At 32.4% G+C, this 13,500-nt stretch overlaps 1 protein-coding gene across 1 annotated transcript; it reads left to right on the forward strand.

The window, feature by feature from the left end:
- Positions 1 to 4,872: 4,872 nt before the first annotated feature.
- On the forward strand, positions 4,873 to 5,580 carry LOC114760177 (uncharacterized). The gene has a single exon (XM_028949447.1). It carries the CDS (start codon positions 4,873 to 4,875, stop codon positions 5,578 to 5,580), a length of 708 nt encoding a protein of 235 aa, XP_028805280.1.
- The last annotated feature ends 7,920 nt before the right edge of the window (positions 5,581 to 13,500 follow it).

A 13,500-nucleotide genomic window follows, 5' to 3' on the forward strand; every position in this document is an offset into this window, starting at 1 on the left:
TCTTGTGAAATTAAACCTGTATTTTATAACCTAATTTTGAAATTTATGTATTGTTGGGTACAATGTTTTCAAATCCGGACTGAACCGTCGAACCGGTCTGGCTAGTGACAAAAAAATACGACTTGTTTTTTTTTTTTATGTTCAGAGTGCTTGAGGAGTTGAACCACATTGAACTGTTTAGACCTGGCTATTGAGTTAGGAACAAGACTTAAACCATGATCTAGAGTGGTTTGTAAGGAACCATCCGGGTTGGAGCTGTTTGGATTTCTCAATTAACAATGGAAAAGAAAAAGGAGAAGAAACATAAGAGAAAAAACAAAAATCTCAAAGGAAAAAAAGGCTGATTTTTTTTTTAATTTAAGCAAGAATTTAAAAACGTTCGTCTTATACGTTCTCTACTCTTTCTTCCATTTGCAAGTTTAAAAAAATTTTGAATTTTTAGGGCTGACAAGTTATTTTATTTGTTTAAAAAGAGAACGAGTGATTGGATTGGTTGAGAAAAAGGAAGGAATAGTGGGAAAGCGGGGGAGTTGGGGCTGGAGAAGCGACCCCCCATCCCATTGCTTCATTTATAGAAAGGAAAATTACGATTATTGAAGCGAGTAGGCGAGAGGTGCGGATGTGGGAGCCGCACTGTTCATAGGTTTGAGTGGAAAAATTATTTTTTAGAAATTTTGGTCTTGAACAACATTACCTCAGTCCACGTAATAGCTATAAAATCTCAATAATATAGGATTTAGACAAGGGATTGGATTTGGTCAAAATTAGATTCAGTCATAAATATAAAGTCTTAATTTACTTTATTTATTATTTTTTTCTAAACTAATTCCTGGGAAATTTACACTAGATGTCCAATTTGAGAAAGATCAAATTGGTTGAAATATAATTTGATTAGGCCGAATAAGGTAATGTTCTTCAAGATTAAAAATTTGTTAACGCTGAACTTCATTCAAGAGGAAGGCGAATTAGAAGGTAATATTATACAGAAAAGTAAAATCCTAATGACAAAAGCAGTAAATGCAATAAAGTAAATCGGAGGCTATTGGAATCAAAGAGGAGAAACAACAAGCAGACAATTTACACCCGTTCTTCTATTTAAATGTGACTTCTTGTATTTTCTTTCTTCTCCACAATCTCATTTAATATGAATAGAGTTGAAAAAAATATTAATTTTCAATTCATGAAAAGTTTAATGAGTTAACTACTATTTTTTAGTTCTGATGAATTACTTAATGTGGCTTATATTAAGGATAAGGGGGAGTACATTTTGTATTCACATCATAATCATCCATATTTTCACTGGCGCAATCATATCTAATAAATGAATGTAGTTATAAGTCAGCTACTTTTGTCTGAAACTAGGGAAAAAATGTGTGTAGCATTACGATGTCATAATGTATGCAAATTGTCTCTCCAAGCCAAATTTTCAACCAAGTTAATTACTTACTTTGATTTACATTTTCCATTCACATGAAAATTATGTACTTTTGCACAAATCATGAAAACAATATTTCCCCTTTTGCATAAATCACGAAAGCTATTTAGTATCCTTAGAAATTTTTTTTGGCCATGGATTAGGAATCATATTATCTTTTCACAAACACACTTCCTTATAAAATGCTATTCTTTTCCACACAGTCATTTTAAATTAATTAAGAGTATCCCCTTTTCAAACAGTATTCTTGAAAATATATTAATTATAATGTATATTTTGTAAATCGATTTATAAATAGAAATATCAAAGCCTTCTAAAATTTGTCTTATAATGCATAGTAACAAAGGATGTACATGCTACCTTTTTACCGTCACTAGTTATAGGTTACAACTACTCGTATGAAAGAAAGAAAAAATTGGTGTGGCTTCATTCATTATGACATGACTTGTCCTTCTTTTCTTATCATGTAGTTCTAAATGTCCATTCCAAATTTTAATAATTTAAATTCTTATCCAATATCCGGCTGCCATTAAAGATCCACCACTCGTCTTGGTTTTAATTTTTTATTGATTGTGGTAATAAAAAAACTGTTCATAATAATCTATTTGATTAAAAAAGATTTCATGTTAAATATTCTGCATACCAGAATTATCCCCTTTACAACCTTGCACCTAAATTTTACTTGCCTTCGTGATATTAACAACGCAATTTAATCTGGCTAGTTTTCAGTTAAATGAATATTATCCCCCCAAATTATCTAGAGCCATTTAATACAAAATTCCAACTAGGTCAACATTGCATCAAGAACAGTTTTATGGGGTTTTGGGGGTTGGAATTCAAGAGAAGCTAAAAGTACAGGAGTTAACAAAATTCAGCTATTGTTTTGTCTACTTATTTATTTTTAATTGCTTATGTTTCATCATCAGATAGATTATATTGCTTTAGATTATTAAACTGGATGGACAAAATAGCTCCAATAAACCGAACTAGAGGGGCAATACCAACGACGTAGAGACATTTCCTCCTTATTTTATTCCACCAACGAGTTCTATTAACAAGAACTACAATCAAACGACTTGATATAATATTATATTATATCTAGCAAAGCAGGACATATTCATGTTTAGTTAACTACATATTGTTTTGGATAAAATAACTATGTTTTTAATTCTTAATTCTTGATATAGACATAGGAAACTTACAAGGAAATGCAACTTGAAAAAGTGTGCAAACGAAAAGTTTTCAATAAAGCTTAGCGTAATTTATAATATTTTTAAGAGGATAATACGTTGATCTCTTTTTCGGAAATCAAGAAAAACTTGGTGAGGTTTCATTAATTATGATGTGTGTATATCATGCAAGCAATGGTGAAGATTAGTGCTGAAATCATCTTGAAGACATAAAATAAATGCATGTAATTAAATGCTGCAACCACTCGGCAAAGAAGCCATGTGAGGTTGGGAGGATTTTGCGTGAAGGATGAAGGGCTCTTACAATCTACTACAAGCATTCTGTCTTTTTTAAGGAGATCCAGTTAACCAAATTGCTTGAGTTAATGAATCGTTAATATTAGTTAAAAATAATGATGAATACTCTCTCCAGTTCACAATAATAAGAGTTTTTTTTTTTTGTCAATACATGTCACCTCATTAAATATATTATATGAATGTACAATTTTATCAAAACTATTATTTTGCAAATTGTTATTTTTCTTGAAAAGTGTACATAGTAAATAAGGGTAAAATTGAAAAGTAATTAAACTTGGTATGTCTTGTAATTTGTGATGTTAAACCTGCAGTTTACAATAGGTAAAACGTTTTCAAACTTAAGACTGGTCTGGCTGACGACCAAAAAATTCGACGACTCATTTATTATGTTCAGACTACTTGAGGAGTTGAACCGCAATGAACCATTTAGACCGAGTTATTGAGTTGGGAATCAGAGTTAAACCACGATTGGAGTGGTTTACAAGGAACAGTTCGGGTTGGAGCTATTTAGATTTCACCATCAACGGTGGGAAAGAAAGAAGAAGGAGAAGAAACATAAGAGAAAAACAAGAAGTCTAAAAGGAAAAAAGGCAGATTTTTTTTCCCCCCCTTATCCACCTGACATGAATCAATGGCAACGAAACGGACGAAGGATGAAACTGAAAAAGAAAGAACAAAGAAGCAAGAAAGGCAGTGGAGATGCGACTTAGGCACCTTTTTTGCCAAGCCAATTTTGAAGGTTATCCTTAAGCATTACGTCTCACGTCATTTCGTCTTCTCAATTTTTTTTCTTTTCTTCAATTTTAAAATTTAGGGGAAATTGCAAAAAAAGACCTTGGAATTGCAAAAACGCAGATAGGGACCCTTGACAACTTCACTATGGGTTTTGACAAGAATAATATGCCCTGAAGTTGTCAAAACCCATAGTGAAGTTGTCAAGGGTCCCTATCTGCGTTTTTGCAATTCCAAGGTCTTTTTTTGCAATTTTCCCTAAAATTTATTTTACTGTAGTTAATTGATTTAAAATCCATTTTTTATATTATTTTTATTTAAAATAATTGGTGTAAAGTTAAACATGTAGTGTGTTTAGCATATTATCAGTTATTGTAACCCTAAGTAAAACAAAATAATATTTTGTTGTTGCAGCCCAAAATAATCGTCAATAGTTTTAAAAAAGCTATTTTTTTAGCATTTAGTTTTAAAAAAATTGTCTCAGTTAATTAATAAATTTACACAAGAACGTAGTAACACTCCAGTTTTTATTACAAGTCATTTGCAATTCATTCTCATATGTCAAGAAATGTATTAAACTGATAAAAAAATTTTGAGTCTGCCCATATTAAAGTTTTGTTCTTGTACTCCTCCGGTCCTTATTATAAGACCCAATTTGACTTTTTATTTGGTCCTAATTATAAGACCCAATTCATTTTCTCTCTTATATTTATGCATTTTTTTCCAAGATAATCCTTCTAATAATGATAGTTTTAGCCAATATACTTAATTAGCAAAGATATTTTAGGAATGACAACACTTATTTATTATAAATAACCAACTTAACTTACTTCCTTAATCTCCTCAAATAAGTCAATTGGGTCTTATAATTAGGACCGGAGGAGTATTTACAAATTATTATCACATCTATCACATTCTTTTTCTTTTTGCAACGAGAATTAAACGAGAATAAAATTAGAAAATAATCATTAAATTCCCTGCAAATGGCTTATAAAAGGATGGAAGCGGTATTTTTTTAAAAAAAATAATAATAACGGTGAGTAGCTGCAATATTTGCCCCTTTACATAATCTTTCAAAATAAAAATGCATGTGTGATGGAGGCAGCAGTGACGTCAACATGCTGAGATAAGCACGCCCTGCGTGTGTATATATAGACAAGGGCATGAAGGAAGTTGAGGCACAACTCAGATCAGATCATTACCAACACCAAAATCAAAATGGCGGCGAATACCATCAAGTTTCGTGCTTACGCCCACACTTACGCCCAATTTGAACGTCTGAGCAGTGGAGCAGGCCAAATCGCTGTGGTCTTCGCCACAGACACGGGCGGAAATGGAAACTTCCAGGCCGATTTCAATGTCACTCCCCAACAAATCCACGATTTCAAAAGTAAAAATAAGAATTTCAAGTTCTTCTTGAGCATGGGAGGTTATCCCTTCAATCTCGCACCGGCTAACGTCGCCGAAGCCGTCAACAGCCTCACAGACCTCATCGGCAGCTACGGTTTTGATGGCATCGACGTTTACTACGACCAGATCCCTGTGCCTCCTGCTCACTTTGTGGATGTCATGCAGAGTGTGATTAGGGGGCTGAAGAACAAAAACCCCAGCCTTGAGGTCTCCCTCACTGTGCCTCCTCCTCTCAGTCAGAACCACTACTTGCCTCTGTACAACCAGGTCAATGATCTTGTTAATTATGTTATTTACCAGACCTACTTATTGGAACATCCTGTCAAGGACGTCGGACAACTAGTGCGGATAGTCGATGATTTACCTTATCCCGCAGGCAAGCTCTTTGCTGGCTATAGCTTCTTCATCAGCGACTGCAACACTGTCCCACCGCTCATCTTCCTTGTGGCCTGTATTGTGCTCCTCATCCAAGGCCGCATTATTGGCATATCCGTGTGGGCTGCCAGCGTCATCTGATGAACCTGAGATTTGAGCTTCATCATCCACACGCACACCGGCATGCTTGCATGCTCTTATAATAGATTACCAAATAAAGTATCACGGGCGACCCTGTGCGTGTGCTTGCTGTTTATGTCTGGTGGTTTAATTTGCATGTGAGTTTCCTTTCGTGTCTGCTGTTGCTTGTTGCTACTGTTTTATTATGTTTGTGTACGCATGAGTCGTATTATTAATAATAAAATTTCCAGTCGTTGTGATCATATATTACTTACCCTCCGTATGCTTTTTCCCTGAGCTCCTATGGTATTCATTTGCTACGTACCTAGCTGTGTGTTATATATATTCAATTACTATATATCCTTCCGTCCGTGGAATGCCATTTTCGGGAACCACCACACAGTGCCAATGTAAATGAATGTAAATTACGATATGATTGTCACAGTGAAATCTACACTATTCAAATACAGTTTTAATAGTATATAGATTTAAAATTTTCAACTAAAAATTTTTCAATTATTTTTTATTTTGGAAAAACTTACAGTTAAGAGATTACATTTATTTGGGAGCATATACCTATTAAAGAAAAACATTTTTCAAAAATAAAAAATTTAAATCTTGACTGTCCATATTAAACCTAAACCATTGAGATTTGATGAGTATTATGGTGCTCATCATTGCGATGATCACCAAAGTTGGTTTGGGGCTTATAAAACGGCTTCTAATTGTAACCTCAAATGAATCAAATGTGTTTTCATGGTGCAGCTCCGCACCCCGACAGTTCATATCCCAAGTGCAACAATTACACGATCGGGCTTATGAAACCGCTTCTAGTATTGTTATCCAAGCCCACTTCCAATCCAGTTTCATGAATTTTTAAAAGAAGCGTTACTGGTTCTTAGGGGGGAAAAACCAACATATTGTAGGTGTATAAATTAAAAATAGCTCAACACCAAAATAAATGATTACTGTCTTGTCAGAAGAAACTAAGGAAAATTCTAAAGCAATGTCGAAAACTTATTACCTTTTCCGTCTTAAAATGATCGTCGCTATTTGTTGTCTTCCTTCATACATAGCTATCATAACTTACTTTCAACACTCATTTGTCCAAATCAAATTGTGTAAATGAAAATTTCCTTGTTTCCCCTCAATTATATCGCATGTACAAAATTACTTTCAAAGTTTTACTTAGAATATTTGTTTTTGTTAGCCATAAAACATTATTATTTTATACAATAAAATAGTTAAAAAGCATAGGTAGATTATTATATGAGGTTTGGGCTCCTTTCGCATTGTAAGAAAGGCCCAATATTTGAAACCCATTTAAGTCTCACTGATTAAAGTGGAGAAGAAGAGAGAGAATCATTTTTGCATCTTCATATGGCACTCTCAATGGTAAATCGATGTTTACGTATTAACCATTGGATAAGGCTGAAATTTTGATAGCATGTTTGCAACATCCATGGGTCATTTTCAATTATTGGACTATTGATATTTATGGATGCATGGATGTAAAACTCATGGTCGACGTTACCGATTCGATTTGCATATTTAGTTATTGAATTAACCAAATGTTGTTTTGATTGTTTTTTGAGTTTTAAAGGCTTAATATGGTGTCATTAGTAGTCCTTATAATTTCATCAAATTTTTATTTTATTTTTGAAACGTTGATGTGATTATATTTAATTCTAAAAAACATTTGTATCGATGGTGAAATAATTCAAAATCTTAAATATAAATCTGAAATATGTAAAACAAAATAATCTCATATCTCATATATATATATATATATATAAAATAAATTCCTGAAAAATCTGAAAATTTTATGTTTTTTAATTTGATAATTCTCATTAAAAGAACTTGACATCGACAGCTCAACCAATCTTTAACGTGCATGTCGACCCACATGTCACTCCTCCCCTCTATATTATTTTAAAATTGTGTGTTTTTTAATTTGATAATTCCCATCAAATACATGTGCAGCCTTGTTGGTATGTCACGACGAAGGAAGTTTGGTGAGCATTCGGTTTTTTTTGTGAAAATTGAATTAACTGAAAAATCAAAGAACACCACTTTTAAGTACCAAACCAAAACCCATTAACTAAATAAATCAAAACTGAATTAACCAAAATATTTCAGTTCAATTAATTAGTTAAACGAAATATATATGTTTTGTCAGATCCTATGAAGAATAACTTTGCCATATATATATGTGTGTGCGTGCATACATACACACACGTGTTTTGATTCGCCGTCCCTAAAGTATTGTTGGGTCATGTCTAAATAAAACGCAAAGTGCATATACTTAACTACACTGTTTGAACCTAATAAAACCTGTCTACTAACGAACACGTTATTCTAATGGTCATGTTTAGTATTACAAGAGATAATCCTCAAGTGATAAGGTTATGTGATTTACAAATGCGAGGAATTAATGAAAGATGAAAAACAGCACATAAAATTCAAATTTTCATGGTATTTTACACGAGATAATTAACCAACTTCTTTTTCTTTGATTGAAAGTATACAGAGATAATCCTCAAATAAAAAGGATGCGGTGACATCCTCAAATTCAAAATGAATTCTGTGCATTGAAAAATATCTCTTTATCACAGCAACACGCACAAGAAATTAGCAATCACATGTTAATTTACTATCTCTAGTCTTTCATATAAGAGCTAAAAAAATTAGTTAAGTTAATTATTGGTAATAAATAAATGTTGTCTTTCCTAAAATATCATCATTAATCAAGTGTATTAGTTAGAGCTTCCATTTGATAACATGTGCAACTAATACAAAACTGCACTGAAAAAAAATGAATCAACATGATAGATAAAGTAGATTAAAGTCTTATATTTAAGATAAAATTAAAAGTCAAACTAGCTCTTATATTAATAACTGGAGGTAGTATTATTCACCATGACTTAGAGCCTTTTTTCCCTATCAAGGAAGATAAATAAAAAGATAAGGAGATTCTAAACAACCTGGTAAAAGAATAATTCAGTCTTATGCGTAAATTAGAAAATGGTGACAGTGGTTTGAAGAAAACAAAGATATAGTGTTATTTGAGGATTAGCCGTAACACCCCCAATTTTCTAACTCAGAAAAAGTTGAAAAGAAAATTCATAAAATTATTTTAAGCCTCAGTGAAAAGGAGACAATTATGGAATATTAATTTTGAAGGCTTAAAAATTTTATTAAAAAGTTTATGTTCCCAAAAATGACTTAAATAATTTTAAAGTTATTTGTCAGTGTAAAAATGATATATCTTCCTAGAAAATTCAAGAAAAAAAATAGTTAGGAATTTATATTTGAGTGAAAACTTTAGGATAATTATTTTATGATGTAAAGAAACAAATTAAGGGATACAATCTTTTAAACTGGGTTAAGCATTAATTTCTGGAGTTAATGGTTTTTTTGGAAAAATTCAAGAAAAATAGTTACTTGTGACCCAAAATTTTTAGAAAAACTATTTTATGGGTCAAAAAAGCTAATGGACAAGGAAAATCCATATAAATTGTTGTGGAATAATTTCTGGATATATTTTATATTTCAGAAAAATAGTAGAAATGGTGGAAATGGAAGAAAGGAAAGCAATAAAGGGCATAGTGGTCATTTCTCTTACTCCCACTCATGCTACCTGTGTTCCGTCGCATAATAACCCATCAGAACCCATTTCCCCTCTTCATTCTTCACCTCAGTTAGAGTGAAAGTCGAGAGAAAGAGAGTTTGAGAACCAGAGAAGAGCAACACCGGAGAAGGTGATCGAAGAAGGGTTTTGGTGCGTGCAATCATTGTTTCAGACCAAGCTAGGTCGAAATACCACTCTCATACCCTTCTTTCTTCTATTCTACATGCTGTCGAAGAGTTGAAGTTATGTAAAAGCCTTTAGTTATGGAGGAAAATGGGTATCTTAATGAACCAAGGGTAGGTGATGGTTGATGGATGCATGTTCGGGTGAGTTGTGATGTTGCATGCGGTTAATGATTTCTGCAAGTTGAGGACCGACTGGTTTGTGACACTGAAACAGGGGCTTCATGTTTCGACTTTTATGGTTTGGGTTACTGAAATCTTTTGTTGCATGTTGCTTAATTGTTCAGAGATATTCAATCTCGAAACTTGGTTAAAAGTTTCAGAGATTGGTGCCGGATTCCCTGAGTCTTGAAGGAGGGAATGTAGCTTAAAATCTCTCGTTGCATATGTTGATTTTTGCTCTGGTTCTTCAAGGCTGAAACAGGGGAAGATTTTGTTGTTTGATTTTGATGATCTAGGTTTAATTTCTTTGGATGTATGCTGTTGGTTCTGGTTTAAGGAGAGAAAATTAAGAGCATATATATATATGTCGCACACATAATTGATAGTTTATGTGTTTGGACTTGAATCTGAAACTAAACTAGAAAGATATACATACACATATAATTATGTTTGTGTGTGCCGTGAGGGGTGAGTTTGGAAGCCAAAAATCAGATTGAAAGTGAAAAGCAATAATCAAGTTTGTAGTATTTAATTTAAGTGATTGCATATGGAATTTTGAATCTTTGAAAGGTATGCTTAGATCTGGGAAATTACAGATTTAATGTGTAGAGGTTTGGAAATTTTTAGGCTAAGAGGCATGTATGATGTTCAAATGACGTAGGATATGCACGGACAAGTTGCTGTTGGTTAGGAAATGGAACTCGTTAGTTGAATGAGAGGTTAAGGGATTCAAGAGGATGGTGTAGTTGGGGAGTGAAATTAAATATAATTTGGTGTTGTAGATGATTAAATAAATTTAAGGATGCTAAAACGGTAATTGGGATGTAATTTTTGTGGATTAGTGAAAATAGGGAATTCACTAATTGATGTTATATAGTAATTTTAAATGATTGATTGAGTTATCTAGTTGTGATGCTAAAATCAAGAGTTGGGAACAATGGTTTAAAACTGGAGAGTTGAACATGAAGTTTACTTGAGGATAAAATTTATGGAAGGTTAAGGGAGAAGTTTTCAAACTTTTAGCTGAATGTTGTCACACTTTACTTTTATACCTCATTTTATATCAATTGGAACTATTTAGAATCACTTATCATGTCCTTGGGTTGGAAAAATTCAAACTTTAGATTTTTTTTAAATTCGGGTTACTATTCATTATAATCCTTACAAAGATCAAAGTTTGAAAATTCATAACTAATTCTAAAAAAATCGAAATGAGATGGTTCTAAGTTCTATAGAAATCTCTTAACAGTCTCTTTAAAGGAAAAATAATTATTGGTATCCAGAACTCATACATTAATCCTAGATTTCATTTCAAGTGGTACTGTTCATTTGGTCATTCTTCAAATTTTCAGGATTTATGTCCAACTTTGGAAGGGCATAACTTTCTGTACAAGACTTCAAATTTAATGAATTACCACTTGTTTTAAAGCTAAAATATGATCTATAAGTATGCCAAGTTTCAAATCCAGATTCATCTGATTGCTCAAAATCATGTTGGTCAAACTTCACCCCTAAAAAGTCAATTTTTATCCCTTTTTTATGCTATTCTTGGTTTTTCTTTTCTTTTTCCTTCAATGATCTTTCCAATCACACTTCACATACTTAAATATGGTTCCTTGATCAAGTGCTTACGTGTAAGGTATTATCAATAATGAATACAAAGTTCCAACATAATTCCCAATAATACATAACAATGTATAATGATTACAAAACATACTTTCAAGAAACATTAAACCCCATCATCCTTCAAGTGAATCCCTTTCCTTTCTCCTTGCTTGATCCAACTCCTAGTTGGTGAATATTTGAATATAGATGAATGAGATTTCATAGAAATCTCAGTAGCAGGAGTTACAATTATAATGTCAAACATGCAAGGTAGATTATATATATTCATGAACATTCTATGCCATACAAATTTCATCACAATTCACCAATAAATAACATGTTAATACATGTTGCCAAGGCATACAATGTAATTAACTAACATATCCTTTTCATCAAATAATCTCAAACATAACATGGCAATTATTTATACAAGCATATTATGTAACAACCAAGTAAGTTAACATTATAAATTATGAATTCTATGCTACTATCTCTTTTTAGTCCAAGAATTACAGCCTCTTCAATTTCGCACCCTGGCTCAACTGCATCCCACTATCTTCATTAGAGGATTTGCCTTATTGGGTGAATATATTGCTCATACTAGCACAATTGGTAGTCCTCATTTCCAAAATTACCAATGGAGGATACATCACTATCAACTCCATTCAAGCTATTCACTGTAATTCTTGCCGAGAATGGCTTACTCTCACAAAAGCAATATAATTTCTGCGATGAAGGATACATCCACCTTTAGCAAGATACTTTGTGGCCAAGACCTTCCCTGTATTCAATCTCTACCAGGGTACACTCCTTGATTACATATCCCTATTAAAGGGAACTTCTCCACTAAAATTATCTAATCCCATAGACAGTGGTGCCTCTTAGTGGGGATTTCGTTTCTTTGGATTCCACCCTGGCTTGGGTGTTGTGGTTGCACATTCTTAACCATCTTTCGGGCAAAAAAAGAGCAATATAATCCCTAACATTATCAAGTATTTTAGCATTATCAGGTTTTAGGTGTCATTAAGAATTTCCTCATCTTTCATTACAATTCAGTTCCTTGTGCAACCTTTAACTATCACATTCTCATCTATCTCTATCCAACACTATCCTCAAGAAGAATCTTGCCTAACATAACTTTTCTAACTTCCCTACCTTCTGACCAATCATTCATATGGTCAGACATTGATTATCAGGTGCTAATCGTATTACATAGCAATGATTTAATTACTTTGCTGTGTCGTGTCTAGTCAAGCATCTAACTCATCATCAGTTCTGCATTCAACATCATCCAATCACTATACCTCTTGGTCTACTATCCCTTAGAAATATTCACTATTCAAGGATTTAACAAACCTTAAACATTCCGTCTTGTCACCTTGCCTCTTTCGAGATTACATCGATTACTCAATGTTTAAATTGTCACTCTACTTCTCTGTTGGGGTATAGACTCCTGCTTCTGTTGGGCCTACTACAACCCATTCATTATTTTAAATATTTAGCTTACCAAACTAAGTTATCCTTTTTTCAGTATTTAGTTATAATAAACTTTATCAATTAGTTAACAAATGTAATATTTTGTTTATGAAAAAAAAAGAAGAAGAAAAAGAAATGCATGTGTACGAAGGAGAAAGCATAGACGTCAACATGCTATTATTTACTTAAACTTAACTGTTAAATTATGCAATTTGACTAGTGTTTTTAATGGTTAAATTTGATGATGGATAACAGTTCAAGATAGAAATACTGCGAAATAAAACATTTAAAGAATATAAGAGCAAAAAAAAATCCTTCTAGGTGTTAAATGTTCTTTCGTAGATATGTCCATCATGTATAAGCACTTTATCCCTACAAAACATAAAATAATTACTCTTGCTAAACACTAGGAAAGATTTCAAAACAACACCCCGAAAATTTAGAAAACCCAAATCAGCGACTCACATTTGATAAATGCTAGAATAGAATCTAAGGAGATGTCTAAAGGTGGCAACAGCTAAAAAAAAATTACTTTCTTTCTTAAAATAACTGTACCTCTTTATTGTTTCCCATCCATAACTTCTTGTTATACATAACTTTTTTCAAAAATTCATATATCCAAATCAAATTGTATGAATAAAAATTTTTAATTTCTTGATTGATTGCAAAAATGCAAAATTACTTTTTAATTTTTCAAAATTTTAATAAGGATAAATTTTAAAAATTTTATCAATTTAATCCATTCCTTATTTTGTGTGAATGAATTACAGTGATGACTTATAATAAGGTCAATAAATATAATAAAATCCCCAAAGAAGATATTAAAAAACTACTCTATGTTAATATAGGGAGTTGTCATACTCACCTTCATGAATTGTGGTATTT

The sequence above is a fragment of the Neltuma alba genome, unplaced genomic scaffold, assembly GCF_004799145.2.
Source record: "Neltuma alba isolate B1F8T4 unplaced genomic scaffold, ASM479914v2 tig00001633_pilon, whole genome shotgun sequence".
Classification (NCBI taxonomy): Eukaryota; Viridiplantae; Streptophyta; class Magnoliopsida; order Fabales; family Fabaceae; genus Neltuma; species Neltuma alba.